Source organism: Ovis canadensis, chromosome 25 (assembly GCF_042477335.2).
Source record: "Ovis canadensis isolate MfBH-ARS-UI-01 breed Bighorn chromosome 25, ARS-UI_OviCan_v2, whole genome shotgun sequence".
In the NCBI taxonomy this organism is placed as follows: domain Eukaryota; kingdom Metazoa; phylum Chordata; class Mammalia; order Artiodactyla; family Bovidae; genus Ovis; species Ovis canadensis.
The window spans coordinates 53,187,580-53,208,575 of NC_091269.1; the positions used below are offsets into that span (position 1 = coordinate 53,187,580).

Sequence of the window (20,996 nt, forward strand, 5' to 3'; positions counted from 1 at the left end):
GAATGAGATGGTTGGAGAGCACCACAGACTCCATGGACATGAGTTTGAGTAAACTCCCGGAGCTGGGGATGGACAGGGAAGCCTGGCGTGCTGCAGCCCATGGGGTCGCAAAAAGTCGGACACGACCGAGCAACTGAACTGACTGAAAGGGGCTGTCCTCGGGCTTCAGGGCTTCCAGATCCAAATAGGGCAGTCGAGAGCCTCCTTTTGCTCCAGAAGCCGCTCCTGACAAATGAGTCAGGAGTCTAGGGTCACCGCTAGCGAAGGACTGAGCTAAGCTGGAGCTATGAGAACGAAGGGCCGTAGGAGAGCGTGTCTCAAGCACCACACAGGGTTGGACGCGAGTCCGGAGTGCGGGACAGCGCCGCAGCGCGGCAGGCACTGAGTCGCGGTGGGCGGGGCGGGTCACGTGGGCGTGGCGCGCGCGGCGGCGCAGGCGCGAACCTGCGCAGGCGCGGGGTCCGCCCTGGGACCCCTGGGGCCCCGGAGGGTTTATCAGTCAGCCCACCCGGCCTCGTACGCTAGAGGAGGCGCGAGGCCGGGGAGCGAGAGTCGTACGTGCGGCTCGCTGGGGCTCTGCGAGGCTCGTGGCGTCTGCAAAGGCAAGTGAGGAAACTGAGGTAGGACGGGGCTAGCGAGGCCGGTTGGCGGGTGCAGGTTCCCTGGATGCCGGACTCGTTAGGTCCGCCCGGGGATCAGCTTCGGGGCCCGCCGGAAGCTGCTTCCGAGCCGGCCGGCTGCGGCCGCACCTGCTGAGCCCGAGGCGGCCCCCACTCCCGCGGAGGAAGACAGCCCGCCCACCCCAGTGCCCCGCGCTCCGCGAAAAAACCCCAGCGTTTGCGGTCAGAAAACCAGTTTTCGGGACCAGCGCTGATCCGTTCGGCCAAAAATCACCCTTTTCACCGCTCCCAGGCTTTGAGAGAGGCTGATGGCACTGGTCTGCCTAGATTATTGGAACAAAGATAGAGAAACGGACTCTATCCTGGCGCGTCTGTCCTGTGGGCCCGAGCCAGGATGAGCCTGGGGTTGTTTCCCAGAGGGTGGCGGGCGGACCAGCTGGCAGTGTGCAGGTGGAAGGCAAGAACCTGGTCATGTGGGGCTCTGTGTTTTATGGGGTAGCGGTGTCTCGCTCTTCTCATTATCTCAGAGGCACCCGTTTTGCCTCCCTCCCACAAAGGCAACTTTGAAAAGAGCCCAACCGTACGGATTTTAAAACAATGTGCTGAAGTCTGGTAATGAAAAATCAAGGCACTGATGATCAGACAGTCACACCTCGAAGTTGTTGCAGGGATCAGAGCTGAAGCAGTTGGAGAGGGTGGTTAAGGCCCAGCCTGCGCAGGGTCTTGGGGAGGCAGCACCTCCAGAGAGCCCAGAAGCCAGCTTGGGGTTCAGCCCCAGCTGACTCTGGGCTTCTTTTCCTTTGCACACGAGGCTGTTTCCACAACTCAGCTCCCTACCCCTCCGTTTAGTTGTTTTTTTTTTTAATGTATTTTCCTTTGAACTTGGCAGATGATTAAAAACAGAAAATAATTACTTCGGATTTATTTAGCTAAGCCTTGTCCGGGAGCCAGCTTGGGAAGTCTCGGATGCTCCTGTTTTGACTCAGTCAGGCAGATGAGAAACCCTGTCTCCTTGGAAGGTATCCAGCCCTTAGGAACCCTCCATCTCATGTACAAACAACATTTTAGGGGCAATCACTGACTAATCTAGAAATGAGTAAGAATTACACCTCACATTCTGTCACTTTGTAAGGTAGCTTACAAAGCACCATGCATACATTTAATCCTTCTAGAACTGAAGGTAACTGTAGGTTACCTTTTGTAATTTGGGAATCATTCCTGTTTTACTAATACAGAGCCTTGTCCAGGTTCTTACAGCTTGCAGCAATTTGAATTAGGTTTGAGTTATTCTTGGTGTGAACCTTCTTATCTTGCCCTTCTTTATAAAGGCATGCCATTTATTTGAGATCTTAGGCAGTGTTCCGGAGGTGAACGAAGACATTTCTTACTTTATCTGCTCCTGTCACTTAAAGAGTGCTTGGAAAGTCTGGTGAGGACTGGAATTCTGGGTCTTGAAGCCCCAGGATCTGTTAGTATCCCAGAAATAAGGCAGCTCTCCTGCCAGCTGGGTACTTGCCTTTTTGTGAAATGTTGAGCAGAAATACTCTAAATGCCCCTCTGCTGAGGTGTGTGTGGCAAGAACTGTCTGGAGGGAACCAGCCTCACCCCTGAGCTCAGTAGCCTCTGGCCCAGGGAGATTACAGCTGGGCAGGGCCCTTTGCCTTTTCTGTTGCTGGCGGGCTGTAGAAAGGCAGCCTGGAGTGTGCATTGTAGAGTGGGCAGAGGGGCCAGAGAAAAGCCAGGGTTCCCTCCAGACCCAGAGCTTAGGCCCAGGAGGCAGGCCTGCACTGATACAGCGGGAGCAGCTGTTCAGTGTTTGGTGTCTGTTCTGCTTCACATCTCCTGCCTTTGTAGGAGAATGAGTGAAGCTGAGCCCTGCAAAGAAGAGAATAGTGCTGTCTGGCAATTCATTCCTCATCGCTCTTCTCATATTTTCTTCCTGAAAGTGCCCTTGTTTTAAAGAAGCACTGAGGTTCAGAGGGACAAGATGAACTCTCAGAATCAAAGAATAAGAAATAGGATTTTTGTCCTGAAGCCCAGTGTCTTTCATGGATTGCGCTTGCCTTCCCATTCACACTCATATAACTGAGCCCAGACTGGAGGCTATGCAGGCAGAGGGCAGAATGGCCAGGGGTTTTGCAGGGCAGGGGTTGGGAGAAGCCTCAGGATACTGATGAGAGGGAAAGATGTCTCCCAGTCCTCACATTCCTTACACTGGCCAGTTTCCCAGTAATTGAGATGTCCTCTTGTTCTGCATTCAGCATCTGATCAGAACTTTTTGAATCTGGCATCTGGGAGATAGTCATCCCAAGGAGCAGAGCAGGAAGTTGGAGACTGAGGCAAGTAGGTGAGAGCTCCTTGCACCTGGCTAGTTCCCTGGTGGTTGATGACAAGGGTGGGTGGGAGTGCATCCCCTATTGCCCCTGGGGCCTTAGGTGCCATGACACCAGGCTGCTAAACTGTCATTTTCGAGGCTATCTTTTTATCATCCAGAATTGAGAGGACCTTGTGACTGTGGGGAGGAGAGGTGCAGAATGGCTTCTCAGTCAAGAATGGGCAGTGTGACCCTCAAGAAAACATTTGAATTATAAACTGCTTGCAAAGCACTAAACTTGGGAGAGATTAGTGCTCTCTCTAGCCACATGATTTCCCAGGCTCTGTTCAGGAGCAGTTTTGCTTTCAGCCTTCTTCAGACTAGTGAGCCGGCTTGAGGACCTACGGGCCCCTTTCCTGAGCCCCACACTGTCCCAGCCTCTGCATGTGTGTCCAGTGCAAGCTAAATAGCCATGAACTGGGAGTTGGGAGCCCTGAGACCCAGCACAGTCACTAACTAGTCTTCCCCAGAAGTGACCTGGGACTAGCTGGTTCCATCTCTGGGCCTTAATTTCTTCTTTTACTTAGTGAAAGAGAGGCCGAACTAGAACTCTAAAGAATGTGCATTAGCGAGAGCAAAGGAAAGAAGAGGAAGCAAGCTCTCCAGCCTCCTAGTTTCTTCTGTCTTCCTGAGGACCCCTTTCTTCCTCCTGCCTTGTCTCTGCCTCAAGCCAGCTCATTCTGAGTAGGAAGATCCCCTGGGTGGGGCTTGGCTGGGCAGGTGTACCCTTAATGCTTGGAATATGATGCTGTCTCTACTTGTTTCAGGCATGAATTAACCCACCCAGTGCTGATACCTTGTTTTAGTAAGACTTTTATCAGTTCCTGCCCAGAGGCAGCTCCTTGAACAGGCAGAATGAGGCCTGGGGAAGCGGAGGGTGAGGCTGTACACACCCAGCAGGGGAGCAGTAGTGGCACGTGTCCCCATAACTTTCTGGATGTCAGAATCTGGAGGTGCAGTTGTGCAGTACTTCAGAGTCTTTGGATGGCAGACTGAGACAACCTCATAAATTTGTCAGTTCCCTCCTGTGTATGGATGAGGAGACCCAGGCCCAGAGCGTCTTCACAGCTTGCGTCAGATCACCCTACCAATGAGCAGAGGAGCTAGGAACCCACCTAAGGTCACTAAGCCCCAGGCTCAGGTGTTTTCTTTAAGATCAAACAAGCTACAAAGTAGTTTCAACTCTGCCTCACTGTGGAGTTCAAAGGGTAAAACTGAGATCATTGCATCCAGACATTTAATGCCTACTAATTGACAGGATTTATGTTAAATGCTGAATTTGCAGGAATGGAAAAAGATGGCAGCTCCTACCCTCAGACTGATCCCCCGTATTGTGTAGATAGACATGTAAATAACTAAATACACGAAGTCCATCTGCTTGTGCAGTGTGCAAAAGGTACGTGTGTGTTTGCACACGTGCATGGGGTCTGACCAGAGGTGAGGAAGCAGCCAGTTGTCAAGACCTTCAGGAAAGGCTCCGGGGAGAAAGTGTTAACATGTGCTGTGCCTTTACCTAGCTGGCCTGGGTGGGGAGGGCGTTCTGGATAACAACACGAGCTGCAGTGCAGAGGCCTAACAGGACATGTTATAGTCCTTGCACACTGAGTGACCAAGGAGGGTGCTGAAATGCCTGGGAGTGAGGCAAGAATGGTGGCCTGATGCTGAACTGTGAAGGGCCCTGGCGGTGGGCTGCATTTGTTTACAGTGATAATCTGAAAGCAAGGGAAGGATGTGATCCGGGTGGGGAGTGTAACAGTTGATCTGCCTACTACACAGAGAGTAAGCAGAAGAGGGCCTGGAGCCAGCCAACCTCAGATCTGTAGTTACTGAGGCCCGGTGCAGAGTAACAGGGGCTTCACTTTGGACAGCAGCAGTGAAGGTGAGAAGAGGGCAGGTACTGAGCCCATTGCATAGGAGGGACAGAGCTTCCGGACTGATTTTGTGTGGATGATGAGGGAGAATGAAGAAGAAAATGCAGTTCTCAGTTCCTGGCTTGCACAGTCGGCTCCATGCTTGTGTCATCCACTGAGCCGGGGAAAAGAAACTCTGGAAGAGAAACTGACTTTAGTGGATGTCAGCTTTTGGTCACAGAGATAAACTATAGAACTCTCAAGTGGAAACTTCGCGTCCAGAGCAGCACATGGAACATGGAAGTCAGTCCCAAGGTGGTGGGTGAGGCACTGGCCGTAGGTGAGGTCACTGAGGCACGGAGTGTGGGTTTCGAGGTATCTCGAAGTGGCAGGAAAAGAAGAGAAGGCAGAGGGAGGTGAAGAAGAGACAGGGGTAAGTGGCCTCAGTGGTGTGGAGTGGAGGATGAAGCTGTCTGCCTAATTTGCACTGCTCATCGCACAACAGGCCAGTAAATCGAGAGACAGGGTGTCAGGGGAAAGAATAGCGATTTAATTCAGAAAGCCACTAGGCCAAGAAGACAGTGGACTGGTGTCGCAAAGAATCATGTTACCTGAGTTAGAATTCAGGCTTCTTTTATATGGAAAGGGGAGGGGACATGGCTGATTTTTGCACATTTCTTGATGCAGGTATTCTTTGTTCTTGCAGCTGTCAGAGTAGGTCTGGTCACAGTGTTCCTGTAAACCATCAACAAGACAATTGTTATTTTCTGTTCTGCAACTTTTTAAAGATCAAAGCCTTGAGAACACATTTTCATGTGTATTTCAGGCTCTAGGCAATGTTCTTTCACAAAGGTGCAGTAAGTACCAGCTGACTAAGCGCAGAGCACAAGGGTTAGAGCTAAAGGAGTAGATCCAGCATGGAGTCAGGCTTGTTTGTTACACAAGCAGCCATGGAGAAAGGGACATCTTTTATTTCAGTTACTGTGACCCCAGGACTGCGTTAAGGGCTGGGTTAAGGACTTCGCTTCACTAGCCTGCTCCAGAAAGCAGAGAGCGAGTCTGTTGGCGCTTGATAAATGTTATAATCTGCATGACTGCAAATGACTCAACATTTGCTCAGCATTTTGAAGGACTAGGGGGTCTTGGCAGCTGTCCATATTGATGTTTTCTGGAGATTGACTATTGGCAGCTGAAGGTGCCCCAGGGTTTCTGGGTGGCCTGGTCCTGCCTATGGAGTGAGCGAGCTTAGGGCCAAAGGCGGGACTCCAGAGCCCCGCCTCCAGCCTTCCCCTGCCGCCTGCTCCCTGCCTACTCCTAGTGGGTCAGCAGGAGCCGGGGTGTGCACACTGCGGATGGTGAGTGCCTGGTTCCCTGGTTTGAAAGGTTGGGTATACGGGACCACATGTGTTCGAGGGGAGGTGCCTTGTGAAGCTCTGGGCATCAGGGAAGAAATACTCTGAATTTGAGATGGGAGGGGGGTGAAGGTAGGGTTATGATCAGGAACCCAGAATGCACAGGCTCCAAAGTGAGCTGTTCCTGAAAGAATCTTGCGATGTCACTAGGTGTTTTAGAAGCTTTGCCATTCACCTTGTCCAACCCCCTCATTTTAGAGTTGAGGAAAAGGAGGCTGGGGGAGGGATCAAGCCAGCAGGGCCTCAGGAGCCCAGCTGTGTCTCCTGCCCCGAGGCGCATCCCAGCCCGGCGCTGCCACTCTGAGCTGCCCCAGCTGTTGTTTGTGGTCTTATCAGGCTTCACCTTCTTCTGTGGGAGAGCTCGGATCAGGTAAGTCCCACAGTGGGCAACCGAATACTGTGGTGGTGTCAGGTGGGGGCCGGCTCTTCTGTAAACAGCCTCGCTATTATCTTTCAGAGAAGCACTGACCCTTTCCTTAACAGAAGGGGGATAGAGGGGAGGAAAGAGAAGAGACCTCTGTCACATGGTGAATTTCCTTTCAACATGTTGACTGTATGTAATAAATGAAAAAATAAGTTGATCTTTTAAAATTCTAAGACAAAAGACACCAGGCCCCTTGACCTCCAGAAACCCCACCAGTGAACGCTTTGAGGGGCCTGGGTAGTAGAAAGATTTGGGGTCTTAGTGGTCTGGATCCAGGAGACAGTACTGCTGCCTACTAGCTCTGTGACTAGAAGAAGGTACTGAACTTCTCTAAACTTGAGTGTTGTCAGCTGCATAACGGGAGACTATATGCATCGTAAGACTGGAGAGAGTGAAATCGAGGCACTCATTTTGGGTGGCACTAAGTAAGTGCTGCTTACCGGCCACCCCCTCTCTCCTGTTAGTAGCCTTAGAGGTTCATGTGATTAGGCATTGTTCCATGCAGATATTAAGCTTCTCTCTACCTCCAGGCTTTTTTTGTGTAAGTGGAAATAGCTGTGATTCAGGTTATTCATGGCACATGCTCCAAGTCTTGTTGGGTTGGGAATTGTTTTGCAACTTAGGGGGGCTTGGCTGGGAGGTGAATCTATACACTCTCTAGGTAGAAGTCAATTTTCACTACTTCCCTCTGGCAGAAGGGCCAGCTGCTAGAGGCCCACTGGGAGCCTATGTTTGTGGAGAGGCCCGCCTCTCCCCTCTGGTGCTGATAACACTCACATCTTAGTTCTTCCGGGCCTGAGGTTGAGGGCGGAGCTCCCCAAAGGGGTGACTCTGTGCTCACGCTTTCTGGATCACAGCTAGAGGTGCGGATGGGGTGCTGAACAAAGCTCCTGGGAGTTTTGAAGCCCATGTCTTGTGTTCCAGCTCATGAACTTGAGGTAGCGTGTCAGGGGCCTGTAGGATATACACACCCAGCCAGTCTGCTGTTTCCCAGGCTTATTGAGCCCCAGCCTGGCCTAACTCTTCCATCCTGCTTTCTGAGTCTCTCCAAGGCCACTTCCTTCTAGGTGCTTCTGTGGCTACCCCGACCAGACAGAAGCATTTTCCTCCCTGCTCTGCCCTAGCCCGGTGTTGATACCTTGCCTGAGGTGTTGTCTCTCACCTTTTTTTTTCCCCCTCACCTTTCTACTCTGTTACCGGTATACTAGGCCTGTAGCTCCTAGAGGACTGTTTATCATTTAGTTAAAATTCCCAAATTGCCACTTATTAAACAGATCAGTGCTGAATAAATGTTTGGAAATAAATGTTGAGTCTGTTTGAGCCTGATTCCCTTGTACTCAGGAGCAAACAGGCTCAGTGATGACTGATGGGCAGTGGAGAGGTGGAGCCTGTTTGTCTCCAGGAACAGCAGTGGTGTGTTAGAAGCATGCAGAGCTGACTGTGAGGGTCCCCAGGCTTCCCAAAATGCAATGATGTGTCCCAGGAATTGAAGCGAGTCCTTTGGAAGGGTAGGTGTAAGCTGGCCTTTGTGAGCTGACGCAGAAATGGTATCACATCTGTGATCAGAGACCGTACCGTGTGGATCTGAGTCATACACACTTATCAGGAGTCCAGGGAGGCTTTGGAAATACGTCAAGGTACAGAAATTGTACCACGCTCTGGAGAATCTCCTGTTTATAGCAGGTGGGTGAGAGCTGTGGTTTTCCCCCTGATTGTTCTATGAACCATAATCCAGTAATGTATAACTTTGCCACATTAAAAAAAAAATCGGAAGTCAGCCTGTGGAACGTTCTTTCCTGCTTGGCCCAAGTGCTTTGGTTGTCCATAAATCACCATTTCCATCACTCAATCTTGTCAAATTCATTTCAGCACACGTTTATGAAAAACCCACTGTGGACCACAAACAGGCCCTGTGCTGTCCACTGGGAATTCAGAGATAAATTGAGGAACAGAGTCAAAGGAGAGACAACTTGAAAACAGGTCCAAGTGAGTGTATTGAACACATCAGAGGGACCGTGGTGCAATGTGGACGCAGGCTGGGGAGAATAATCCCCTCTAGAGGGAAAGTGGGGATAAGCGGAGCATCCAGGAAAGCCTCTGAAGAGGGGTTTGAGTCTTAAAAGGACAGAATGAATGCGGTAGGACATTCTGGGCAGAGGCGTGGAGACGTGTCCTGGCTTTTGACTCTCATTGCCACTGTGGCTGCCCTCCCACAGTGAACTGAGGGAGCTGAAGCTGGCCCTTGAGGAAGGCCCAGCTCTCCAAGGCCAGCCTGCCTTCATAGCTGCACTTTGTGGCTTATGTCCAGCCAAGCACAAAACCTGAATTCTTTGCTCTAAGACAATGTGTCTCACACTCCAATGTGCCTGTGAATTGTCTGCCAGATCTGATGAAGATGCAGGTTGTGATTCCTTAGTTCTGAGGTAAGACTGGAAATTCTGCAGTTCTCCAATGCTGCCAGCCCATGAGAGCGCATTTTGAGGTTATAGGATATGCTTCTCTCCCAGCTCGCTCGGTCCCTTCCCCAACACACACACAATAACACATACAGCCTCCCCTTCTTTTTCCTCTTCCCTCTGGTACAGATGCCAGATTCCTCTTAAAGGCTATGTTCATTGGTTATTCCAAGTTCACATCCCACACCCACTGCCTGGAAGTCCCCTTTTATGTCTGAACTCAAGTCTGAACTTCACAGGCTGGCCTACGTTTTCTGCCCAAAACCATCACTACCAAGTTATTCCCAACCTCACCTCTTGGCAGTGGATCCCTCCCCGCCCCCTCCTTTGGCTGTGATGCGCAAATTTCTGGGCCTTTGCTTAAACCTTTGGAGAAGTCCTCTCCTGAGTAGAGTCTTACGGGGGGAGTCAAGTCTTTGGTTAGCAGGGATGAGGTCAGGTGGGCCACGGTAACACAGACACATAGATACACCCCCCAGGACGGTGCCCAGTGATCCTAGCAAAGAGAGTCATGCTAATACTTAGGGAGGAAGGCTCCAGTGCAAGTCAGATCCTAGGATGGCCAGTGGGCCAAATGGAAAGACAGATGCTGTAAGTGGTTTTCAGGAAAAGAAGGCTGGATAGGGGGTCTGCCACTCTTATAGAGGTGGGTTGCTTCGAGGAGCTTGCACCCAGAAGCACAAGGCTTCTCAACTAGAGGAAGCCCTAGTGCAGCCCCTGAGCACGAGCTGAGGATGAGGCTAGATTCCACAGGACCTGCCTGTGCCTCCATTTCAGCCGCCGAGCCCCCTGCCTGACACAGACATCTGTTGCCCAGCCCTCTGAAACAGAACGCCCCCCAGCACGGTGCTCTTTTCTTACACGATGCCTACTCTCTCAGACTCTGACCCCGTTCCTTCAGGAGACATCTGTGTAGTTCTGTTCACAGGGGGAAATGTCAGATTAAGAGTAGCCATCTCTATTAAACTATATAGTAAGTGGTAGATATTTAAAGGACATTCGCTTTGTTGTCAACTGTGGTTTTATGTAATGCTTTTTTGTTATTTGCTTGTTTTCACTTTGAGCCTGTTTTATTTGTATAATGATCAGAAAATAAAGGTCTTCTCAGTTGGGAGAAATGTACTCAGATTGCCTGTCTGCTTTGAGTGAGGCCCTGCTGGGCACTGTTGGGGGCTGGATGAAATAGGAGGACTGGTCTCTCTGTGTTGGAGGGGTTCACAGTGAGGAGGAAGGATAGGGTAACAACAAGGGGATTGGCACTCTCAGTAATCTAATTACACAAGAAGCTGCTCCCTCCCCAGGGAGGTGTGAGCTGTGACTCCTGGACAGAAGGCATTGGCAGGCATTGAGGAGGAGGGCGGGAAGTGCTGAGGGTTGCAGCCTGGAGGAACACCGTCAGACCAGGAGGTGACGGCTTTGGGCGTGGGAGAGAGAGCAGCAAGAGAGGCTGTCACTTGTCTGGCTGCTGACCTGGAAGTGAGTTCCCTGGGGCAGGAACCTCCGTGTGTCCATCGTAAGCCCCCAGGCTCCCATGGTGGCAGGTAGGTCCCTTGAGAGCAGCCCTTGTCCAGTCCCGTCTCTGACGCTGCAGCTCCCCCTCCCTTGGCCTCTGGCACCCTGATTAGCTGTCCAGCCGGAGCCCTGTCCCAGAGATCAGGTTACAGTTGTCCTGTGGGAGCAGTAACATCTTCTTCCTTCCTCTCAATCCCCAGAAATGTCTTTCCTCCAGGATCCCAGTTTCTTCAGCATGGGAATGTGGTCTATCGGTGCGGGGGCCGTAGGAGTCGCTGCCTTGGCACTGCTCCTGGCCAACACAGACATGTTTCTGGCCAAGCCCCAGAAAGCAGCATTGGAGTATCTGGAGGACATAGACCTGAAAACAATGGAGAAGGGTAAGTGGTGACCCCACCAGCGTCAGTACTTTTCCAGGGCACTGGGATGCAGGCCTGCTTATTTTTTTTCTCTCTAAGGTCGTTCCTTCTTTTATTTTCACTGAGAAGGCAGTGTAACATTAGAAAAAATTCAATTTAATAACACTTTTAAAATTGCTGATAATTTAAAATTTAAATTACCATTACCCTAACACAATAATCTTTTTAATTTTTGAACATTCTTTTCCAGGTGTACATGCTGTAATATGTAGTTGTGATCTCCGTGTACGTGATTTCTTTTACAGTTTAGCTTTTTCTTATCAAAAGCATTGTTCACTTTCTCATGTTGTCTCTCTAAATGTAATGATGATTGTTCCATAATATTTAGTAACACTGCACCACGGTCAACTCAGCCAAACCTTCCAGAGTATGTCCTGAGGAATTCAAGGCACCTGGGGCCTCCCAGGTGCTGCTAGTGGTAAAGAATCCACCTGCTAATGCAGGAGACATGAGACGTGGGTTTGATCCTTGGGTTGGGAAGATCCCCTGGAGGAGGGCATAACAGCTCACTCCAGCATTCTTGCCTGGAGAATCCCATGGACAGAGGAGCCTGCTGGGCTACAGTCCATAGGGTTGCAAAGAGTCAGACCCGACTGAAGTGACTTAACATGCTCACAGGCATGGATCTTCAAAAACAGGAGCTCCTGAGTCCAATAAATTTGAGAAATATTGTGTGTCCAATTCCAGATTCCTGATGTGAGCACAGGGCTTTGCATACTGAAATGAGGTACCTGAATTGTCACTGGTACATATGTGGGCAGCCTCACCTGTGGTGCAGCCATGGCACCCGGGGAAGCACAGTCACGTTTTTAGAATAGACCCGCCTGTCTCCCTCTTCTTGGGGAGCCCACTGGAGGCCCTACTGGATGGCTGAGAGCCACATGTGATGACTCAGCTGCCTTCCTGTGCTCTTGGCCTTGGACTGAAGCTCAGGGGGTTTCAGTCATGCCCATATTGTGGGTTCAGTGGGCATGAGAGTTAGCTGCAAGTCGGGGCTCACTGACTGGGTGGTCTCCAGGTGGACCCCTCAAAGGGAGACCATCAATTCTGTTCAGTAAGTGAGGAAGCTTGTGAAGGGAAGGCAGGAACTGTGATTGCAGATTTCTGATGTAGGTTCCCTTGGTAAGGGACTAAGAAGCCGTACAGACGGAGAGCTCTGTTTCACTATGTTCAACCCAGAATTTCCCTTATGATTTGATTTCAACCCTCTTCCACCTTTATTTTCGTAGGTAACATTTCACAGGCACATGGATTCCTCACTGAAATAATAAGGGATAGTGCTTACTCAGCCCTCACTGACTCTATTACATCTGCAGTGAGCTCTTTCATATCCATGTTTTAATACTCCCTGCGGCCCAAAGTGGAGCTGCTAGGCATCTGCATTTACAGATAGGGAAAGGAAGAGTCAAGGAGGAGACATAGCCTGCCTGGGCTCACACCTAGATGCGACTCCGTCTGACCAGAGCCGGGCTTGAGCTGCACCGCTCTGCTAGCCAAAGCATCTCCTTGTTGGGCATTTTCTACCCTCTCCTGTGGATAACACTGGAGTTAACATATTGAGGTTAAATTTTTTAAAAAAAATTTCAGTTGATTTAATTTCTTTAAATCCTTCAGAGTTGGCATTTTCTTGGCCAAGTGCAAGATCTTGTTCAAGTTTTGGCCATGTATTAGCCCTAAAGCATTGTTACAAGGTCCACCAAGACCAGCAAAGGAATACACTACTTTTCCAGAACTATTCCAGTTGGGATATTCAAGTTCACAGCTAGATTTTTATGGGGCAGGGGGCTTCTGGCTAGGGTGTAGGACTCTTACACTAGATTCATTTCCTCCGAAAGATGAATATTGCCTGTCTGTGTTTCCTGTTTGATTTTTTCCTCAACGTGTGAAGTACATTTCCAGGTCCTCTGTTAGGCCTGGTGCTGTTTATGAGGTGCTTAGAGGTTGGCGGCAGGCGAGAGGAAATGATACTGAATTCTCTTTTCTTCTCCTCAGATGCAGTAACTTTTAAAGCAAAGGCGCTCTGGGAGAAGAATGGAGCTGTGATTATGGCTGTGCGGAGGCCAGGCTGCTTCCTCTGTCGGGAGGTGAGTGCATTTGAGGACCTTTTCATAGGAAAGGATCCTAGCAAATGAGGACTGGGGCATTTCCAGCCAGGACCAACACTGGCACAGTCTGTTATTTATTCCAGGTTTTTTTTTGGTCTAATTCTCTGCTTCTCTTCATGTAAGAACTCACCTTATCCTAGGATTAGCACCATACTTGACTTTCCTTTGGTAATCCCAAGGCCTGTCAGCCTTGTACTCTGTCCTGTACCAGCTCCAATTCCCATGTTCCTGATGTTCAGCACAGTGCTTTGCTTACTGAAATGAGGTGTCTGGATTGTCACTGGTACAGATGTGGGCAGCCTCACCTATGGTGCAGCCTTGGCCCCTAGGGAAACATGGCCACACTTTGAGACTAGACCCACCTGTCTCCTTCTTGGGGAAGCATGGCCACACTTTTAGACCAGACCCATCTGTCTCCTTCTTGGGGAGCCGCTGGCATTCCTGCTGGATGGCCAAGGACTGGAGGTGGTGACTCCGCTGCCTCCCTCAGCCTTGGATCTGAAACTTGGGGATTTCAGTCTTGCTGATCATGTGAGTATAGTGGGCGTGAGAGTCTGTTCTCCTGTGTTTGGTGCATTTGTCTTTCCTACACTCTGGGCCTGTAGGAGATGGTGTTGGCTGGCCACAGAGTCCCAGGAGTTCGTGCCCCTTACCTTTCCATTTTTCTGCAGGAGGCTGCAGATTTGTCCTCCCTGAAGCCCAGGTTGGACGAGCTGGGCGTCCCCCTCTATGCAGTGGTAAAGGAGCACATCAAGAATGAAGTTAAGGACTTCCAGCCTTATTTCAAAGGAGAAATCTTCCTGGATGAAAAGGTATGTGTGGTGTGAGCCAGTCAGACACAGACTGCTGGGGATGGTGCTCGTGCATGAAGAGTTTGGTGGCTCCAAGCCTGTCTGGCCAGGAGCTGAAGTTGGCTTCCGTTTCAGCTGCCCCCGCCCTCTGGGCAGAGCATGAGTGGAAAAAAAAAAACTTTAAAACTGTCTTTCAGATTTTACTTGAGCCCTTCCTGACTTATGACCTGGGAATGGGAGCCTTGAAAATAGCTAAAAGCTCCACTGGGTCCCCCACCCTGTAGGGGTTGCCCAGCACCAACCCCTGTCCCGTAATTCACTATGCCCTTATTCTTTCCCCTACACTCCCCTCTGCAGAGTGTAGGACTGTTATCACTTGGTCGGGCCGAAGAAGCCTGTACGTCTGTAGCAAGAGATTAGAGTCAGAGTTGCAAACTGCAGGATTCTGTTTGGTCCCGGGCAGTTTAGAGCGCTCTTGGGCAGGAGCTGTGTGTGTGTCCCGTGGTGGAGGGTGTGAACCAGCAGAAGGCAGGAAGGCAGGCATACGGGCTACTCACACGGGATCTGTCTTCCTCAATCCTGCAGAAAAAGTTCTATGGTCCACAAAAACGGAAGATGGTGTTCATGGGATTTGTCCGTCTGGGCGTCTGGCAAAACTTCTTCCGGGCCTGGAAAGGAGGCTTTTCTGGAAACCTGGATGGCGAGGGCTTCATCCTTGGGGGAGTCTTTGTGATGGGACCAGGAAAGCAGGTAAATTCCTAGCATTCACTTGGTGGGAGGGTGATTGGTTCGTGGGATCTGTTGGTGGGAGGGTGATTTTCCCTAATCGGAGTTTCCTAGCCTTCCTTCCAGAAAGCCAGGGAGCATGAGGACGGGGAAGCGGGGTAAGTTCTGTATCGCCCTCCTGCTCTCTCAGCACCTCACATGGGAGCCCCCTCCCGTCACAGTAACATGACAGCATAGTGTGCACCTTGCAGGTGAGTAACCTGTGAGGCGGGTGAGTGAGCACACCAACGAGGACAGCTCCTCAGCGGCACTGTGGAGGCCTGGACCCAGGTTTTCTGATGTTGAGTTTTGTTTTCCACGTTAGAACAAAAGCAAAGTCTTTATTCTGTGAAAAATGTACTCCCTTGCAGTGTTCCCTGTCATTGAGAATGGATAGTAAAGTGATGAGAAGGAATTGAAACAGACCTCGTTGGGGGAGCAGCTGGGAGCTGTGGTGGGAGGGGTGCTTTCCGCATGGGGGTCCTGGTGGCAGGGCACAATTCTCTGTACACTCTGGCTTGGGTCCCAGTTGTGGGGATGCAAAACAGGGGCCTAGGGGAGAAGGTGCAGAGAGATGAGGACTCTGGGGGCCAAGGAGGTGGTGTGTAGATGTTCCATGTCAGACTCAGGGCAGTGCCAGCAGAGGCCAAGTGTGTACAGAGCTAGGACAGGGTTCAGTGAGTGCCAGCTCGAGGGCCTGGCAGGAGGACCCAGAGACTCAGGGTCTGACTTCTAAACCTCTAGGCCTGTCTTGCCAACTTCAGGCATGACATTAATACTTGGGCTCATCTGTAAAAAAGACAGGGTTGGGAATTCCGACAGTCCAGTGGTTAGGAGTCAGTATTTCCACTGCAGGGGAAACAGGTTCAGTCCCTAGTTGGGGAACTTAAGATCCTGCAAGCCTCGTGGCATGGCCAAAAAGATAGGGTTGGTCTTCATGGTGGAGATCCCTACAGACATTGCTAACTGCATACTTTTACCAGGTAGGGAAGAATAAGCTAGTGGGAACAGAAAGCCTTCAGTTTTTTTTAAAAAACTTTTTATTTTGTATCGGGGTGTAGCTGATTAACAGTTGTTGTTCAGTCGCTCAGTCATGTCAGACTCTCTGTGACTACATGGACTCCAGCACACCAGGCCTCTCTGTCCTTCACCATTTCCCAGAGCTTGCTCAAACCCATGTCCATTGAGTCGGAGATGCCATCCAACCATCTCATTCTCTGTCGTCCCCTTCTCCTCCTGCCTTCAATCTTTCCCAGCATCAGGGTCTTTTCCAATGAGTGGGCTCCTCGGATCAGGTGTCCAAAGTATTGGAGCTTCAGCTTCAGCATCAGTCCTTCCAATGAATATTCAGGATTGATTTCCTTTAGGATTGACTGGTTGGATCTCCTTGCAGTCCAGGGACTCTCAAGAGTCTTCTTCAACACCACAGTTTGAAAGCATGAACAAACAGTGTTGTGATATTAATAGTTTCAGGTGAACAGCAAAAGGATTCAGCTATACATACACATATACATTCTCCCCCAGACTCCCCTTCCATCCAGGCTACCGCGTAACACTGAGCAGAGTTCCACATGCTATACAGTAGGTCCTTGTTGGTTATCCATTTTAAATATATCAGTGTGTACATGTTGATCCCAAACTCCCTAATTATCCCTTCCACCCACCCCCGTACCTGCACAACCGTAAGTTCATTCTCTAAATCTATGAGTCTCTTTCTGTTTGGTAAGTTGCTTTGTATCGTTTCTTTTTAGATTCCACATAAGGGATGTCAGATGATATTTGTCCAGAAAGCGTTCAATTTTAAGCTGTATTTCAAGTCTTTTTCTTTTAAACCTTGGGTATCTGCAATTGCTTGTCTGAGAATCTAGCATGATCTGGTGTCTGGTATAACATTAACCTATTTGCTACCTTTCTGGTAAATATATCAGCGTGTCTTCGTGACAGGGACTGCCAGTGAGTACCTGCCTTGTGCCAGATGCTCATCTACATGACCTCATGTCTTCTCTGCAGTCAGTCTGGGGTAGTCAGTATTTTTATTCCCATCTACATGTAAGAGAATGGGCCTATGAAATAACTCAGCCAAAGATACACAGCTAGTCTGTGCTACAGAGGAAATGAATCTCTCCTGCTGCAGAGACGTCACCCTTCCCTTGCCCATAGCTCCTCTTGCAGATGGTTCCCAAAGATCCCTTCCAGGTACCCTTGCACTTGGGCAGGTCACTTCCTTAGGATCCTTCAGCCTCTCCCCACTCTGGACTCCTAAGATTCCTTCTCTTCCTATCTCTGCCTCTCTCAGCCCCAGGGCAGGGCCCGGCTCCCCTGCCAGCCTCCTCTTGCCTGGCAGTGACTCACCTGGTGCTCACAGGCTCCCTAAGCCTGGCTGGCTCACTCTGACGTTGCTGGGTGTGTTGTTTGACTTTGTTGGCGCCCCTGGAGCTCCTGCCTTCTTCCTTCCTGGCGGAAGGTTGACCAGGCTGGCCCAGCTTCAGGACTCACCTCCGTGTTTCTTGAGAGAAGAGTTTTTGCAGTTCCACTGTGCCAAGTGCCACTCAGTAGGGATTTTCTTTGTAATAATCTTTAAAGCATGCTGCTGCTGCTAAGTCACTTCAGTCGTATCTGACTCTGTGCAACCCCATAAACGGCAGCCTACCGGGCTCCTCTGTCCATGGGATTTTCCAGGCAAGAGTACTGGAGTGGGTCGCCATTGCCTTCTCCACTTTAAAGCATACTTTTAAAATAATGCACTTTCAACATAGGAAATATGAAAATGGAGGTGGGGAGAGCTCAGTTAACAGGGTCAACTTGTTAAAACAGAGCTGAACTGAGGGGCCTTTCATTTTTTATAGAAAATGATATCTTACTAAACTAGATATTCTTTTTAAACGTAACAATATATCATGAACATTTCCTCATGTCGTCATATGTTCTTCCTCAGTGTTTCTAATGTCTGCAAACTGCTCTGATGAGCAAGTAAATGTAATTTAATTTCCTGATGTCCTTCCCTGTAGTGGAAGATCACCCTTCCCACAGGGTGCTGGTACTTTTTTTTTTAAGTCTTTACGAATAATGGTATAAAGAACATGTTTACAGTGTTTACTTTTCAAATTCAGTTTGAGTTTAATTTATCATGTGTCGGAGAACTCTCTAACAAGGATTGCTTGATGCTGATCTCAAGCATATTATTTTATCTATTTTACCACTTTAGAGTACTTTGGGGCATACTATGTCTTAGTGCATTATGCTCCACTAAATGCACTAAGAATTGTAGGTAAGCTGAGGAGAGGGTCACCCTTTTCAGGTCGCCATTGAGTGCCCATCAAAGTCTGACCGCGGAGTCCACTTCCATACCGGCGGGCTTTTCTGGGCAAGCTCCTGTGCTCTGCTGCCTGGGGTGTCCTTTTACCTGCACCTCTCCTTTCACCGTCCACGTTGTACTGTCTGTGAAGCCGTCCTTGATCGCCCTGTTACATTAATCACTCCTGACTTCCTGCTCCCAAAGTGCTGCATGTAGAGTCCAGATTATTTCGAGGGAGCCTTCCTGATCCACCTTCCCCAAAAGCCTGCACTTCTCAAGGGCAGAGCCCAGCCTGATGTGGACCTCTGCTCCTTGGTGTCCCAAGCATAGGGCTCATCGGACAGCTGGCACTCAGAGTCTGCACCGTGAGTTTCTCAGAGGAAGGCCTGACGCAGCCTCTTGTTTCCTTTTAGGGCATCCTTCTTGAGCACCGAGAAAAAGAATTTGGAGACAAAGTAAACCTGACTTCTGTTCTGGAAGCTGCTAGGAAGACCAGACCACAGACTTCGGCCTCAGAGAGGCAATGACTGTGTGAAGCTGCCCGGCTCAGCGATGACTGGGGCTCTCGCCTGTGCTTGCAGGATGCGTGGTTCCACTGCTGTCCCTAAGGAGTTACAAACCCATTTATGCCATGTTCTCAGTATAGACCATTAACATGTTTTAATATTGTACTCTGTGTAGGTCTCATAAGGCAAAATAAGGTCTAATAAGCCCCCAAACAAGACTGATAAAAATCTAAGAAGCTAATAAGGCTTATTTCAGCTAAAACCTGGAAAATCTGAGGCTTAAAGTTGACTGTTACACCTCATCACAAATGTACATGGTGTTTGAGTGCTGTTATTTGAAATGATTTTTATCTTCATGTCTTTAAAAATCTTAGAAAAGTTGATGATTGACTTGATTAAAGATGCAAGGTTTTTGGCTCATGTTTTCACAGTAATAGTGAATGATTTATTTGATAATGTTAAAGTAATACATAATTGATGTGCTTTGGATGACTTGATAAAGGTAAATAATAAAGTGAAATCTATTTTCTCATTGTCTTCCACTCTAATCTTGGAAATTTGATTTTCTAGAAGGAACGATCTTCTAGAAAGCATGGTTCTGGTTCTAATAAAATTAAGCATCAAAAATTGTCCATATATACACATTTCTGATAAAACTAACAATAAAAATATTTACCACAGTAATGGCTGAATTTATTAAATCATTGGTGTCAAAGACACTGAATGTGAAAAATCAGTACTCTGCATGTATATGGGGTATGGTTGGTAATGGAGTTCCTCTCGTTCTAATGATCTGAGAGATTTCCAAATGACCAGAAAAGTTCATCCTGTCATTCACGTGAGTGATTGTGCTGTCTTTTCTAGAGAAATGACTTGGCATTTAAAATTGGTAGTTGCTTTCTTATTGATGGTCTTTTAGCCTAATTTGGTAACCGAAGGGGAAAAAAGGACAGGGAAGATGAAATGTAACTTAATTCATTAGTGTGTTATGTTTGAAATTTTGTCGTGTGAGTAAGTATGATGTCCACAGGAGCCTGAAGGGGACTCTGCCCTAGAGAGTCTGCTCAGGGCACCAAACCAGCCCAGGAGTAGGAAGGCAGGGACGGGAGTCCAAAGGAGTACAGTGGTCCCCCTCTACATGTATATGTTCCAAGAACCCCTCTGGATGCCTGAAAACATGGGAAACACTGAACCCTGTGTATACTGTGTTTTTTCCTATACATGCATACCTATTATAAAGTATAAATTAGACAAGAGATTAAAAACAATAATAAAATAGAAAAATTATACTGTGATAAAAGTTACGTGACTGTGGTCTCTCTCAAAGTATCTTAATGTACTATCCTTATCCTCCTTGTGATGCTGTGAGATGGTATGTGCTGAGATGAAGTGAGGTGAATGGCGTAGGCATTGTAGGGTCAGGTGACTGCTGGCCTGACAGTAAGTAAGAAGGAGGATCATCTGTCTGCTTCAGGTGGTCCTGGATCACTGAGCTATGAGTGTTGGTGTTTGGATGCCAGAAGCAGATGATGCTGATGCTTGTGGATCCCACGAAGGACAGCAGGGCAGTGGAAGATTTCATCATGCTACTCAGAATGGTGTGCAATTTAAAACCAGATTTTTTTTTTCTGGAATTTTCCATTTAATATTTTCAGAGGGCAGTTGACTTCAGGCAGCTGAAAGGGTGGAAAGCAAAACCATGGATAAGGGGGAACTACTGAATTTACCCTAAGGGGTCAAACTGGCCAGGAGGAAGGGAGTCTGTGTTTATCCGGGAAAGCAAGAAATGAAGATGGAGGGTGGACGTAAAGCTGGGAAGGTAGGCATGTCTGCACTGAGCATTCAGTGAGAAGGGGTGGCTAGTTCAGGACTAAGGCCAGGACTGGGTCTGACTTATAGTGGTGGCTGTATGGTATGTGCACTAGCCTGTGAGGTGCTGGGTTTCTTGGAGGCAGCGCTCTTCAGTACTTGAAGAGGGTCAACACAGTGACTCATCCCTTACTAGCTGTGATCCCTGGGACTCCAGCTAATGATAGGGTTTTCCAGATGAGAATTCTTTGGTGCCTAGAAGACACTTGATTCTGAAACAGTTCTATAACCAAAGAAGAGCAGAGCCTGCAAGATGTCGCTGAAATGGATGCCAGGAGAAGAACCTTATTGTGATCTTCTCCATCAGCTGTTTCACTGCTGAGTCCCCGAATGTATTGTGTCTTCTCTCCCCAGTCAGCATGGCATTATGGAAAGAGCACTGGACTGAGTTATGAGGTGAGCTCAAGTTCTAGTTTAACCGTGTGACTTAGAGCAAAGCTCTGACCTTCGTCCCTCAATCGTAGAATGGGCATAGTAATGCCTATCTGTTATTGAGGGCTGTTTATTAGAAGTCATCGAGGGAATGATAAATACGAAACGGTGCTGCTCCAACTTTCAGGTACATGCAAATCACCTGAAGATCTTGTTAAATGAATAA

At 48.9% G+C, this 20,996-nt stretch overlaps 1 protein-coding gene and 1 long non-coding RNA gene across 25 annotated transcripts in view; one reads left to right on the forward strand and one right to left on the reverse strand.

Annotated features, from left to right (window-relative positions):
* The first annotated feature begins 277 nt into the window (after nt 1–277).
* PRXL2A (peroxiredoxin like 2A) lies at nt 278–19,213 on the forward strand. Of its 22 annotated transcripts, none has more exons than XM_069572223.1 (8): nt 403–620; nt 6,455–6,626; nt 8,550–8,666; nt 10,849–11,028; nt 13,060–13,151; nt 13,844–13,984; nt 14,549–14,713; nt 18,437–19,213. In XM_069572223.1, exons 4-8 carry the CDS (start codon nt 10,851–10,853, stop codon nt 18,548–18,550), a joined length of 690 nt encoding a protein of 229 aa, XP_069428324.1. In that variant the 5' UTR covers nt 403–620; nt 6,455–6,626; nt 8,550–8,666; nt 10,849–10,850; the 3' UTR covers nt 18,551–19,213. The 22 variants fall into 22 exon arrangements, with proteins under 22 accessions (XP_069428327.1, XP_069428329.1, XP_069428328.1 ...); XM_069572234.1 differs by having other exon boundaries at nt 10,866–11,028; XM_069572237.1 differs by having other exon boundaries at nt 418–602; nt 10,866–11,028.
* LOC138430206 (uncharacterized) overlaps nt 15,743–20,996 on the reverse strand; it is a 30,336-nt gene continuing 25,082 nt past the window's right edge. For 2 of the 3 annotated variants that reach the window (XR_011253064.1, XR_011253061.1), the window contains exon 7: nt 19,030–20,205. This is a non-coding gene — a long non-coding RNA (uncharacterized lncRNA). Of the gene's footprint in view, nt 16,141–17,080; nt 20,206–20,996 lie in introns of those variants that run through there. The other variant, XR_011253053.1, reaches the window with a different exon arrangement.

What these genes read in the sequence shown, in the direction of transcription:
- PRXL2A (XM_069572226.1), top strand. Translation starts at nt 10,851, where the DNA reads ATGTCTTTCCTCCAGGATCCCAGTTTCTTCAGCATGGGAATGTGGTCT. An exon ending in AAATCTTCCTGGATGAAAAG is followed by an intron (nt 13,985 to 14,548) that starts GTATGTGTGGTG and finishes TCAATCCTGCAG; the next exon opens with AAAAAGTTCTATGGTCCACA. An exon ending in TGATGGGACCAGGAAAGCAG is followed by an intron (nt 14,714 to 18,436) that starts GTAAATTCCTAG and finishes GTTTCCTTTTAG; the next exon opens with GGCATCCTTCTTGAGCACCG.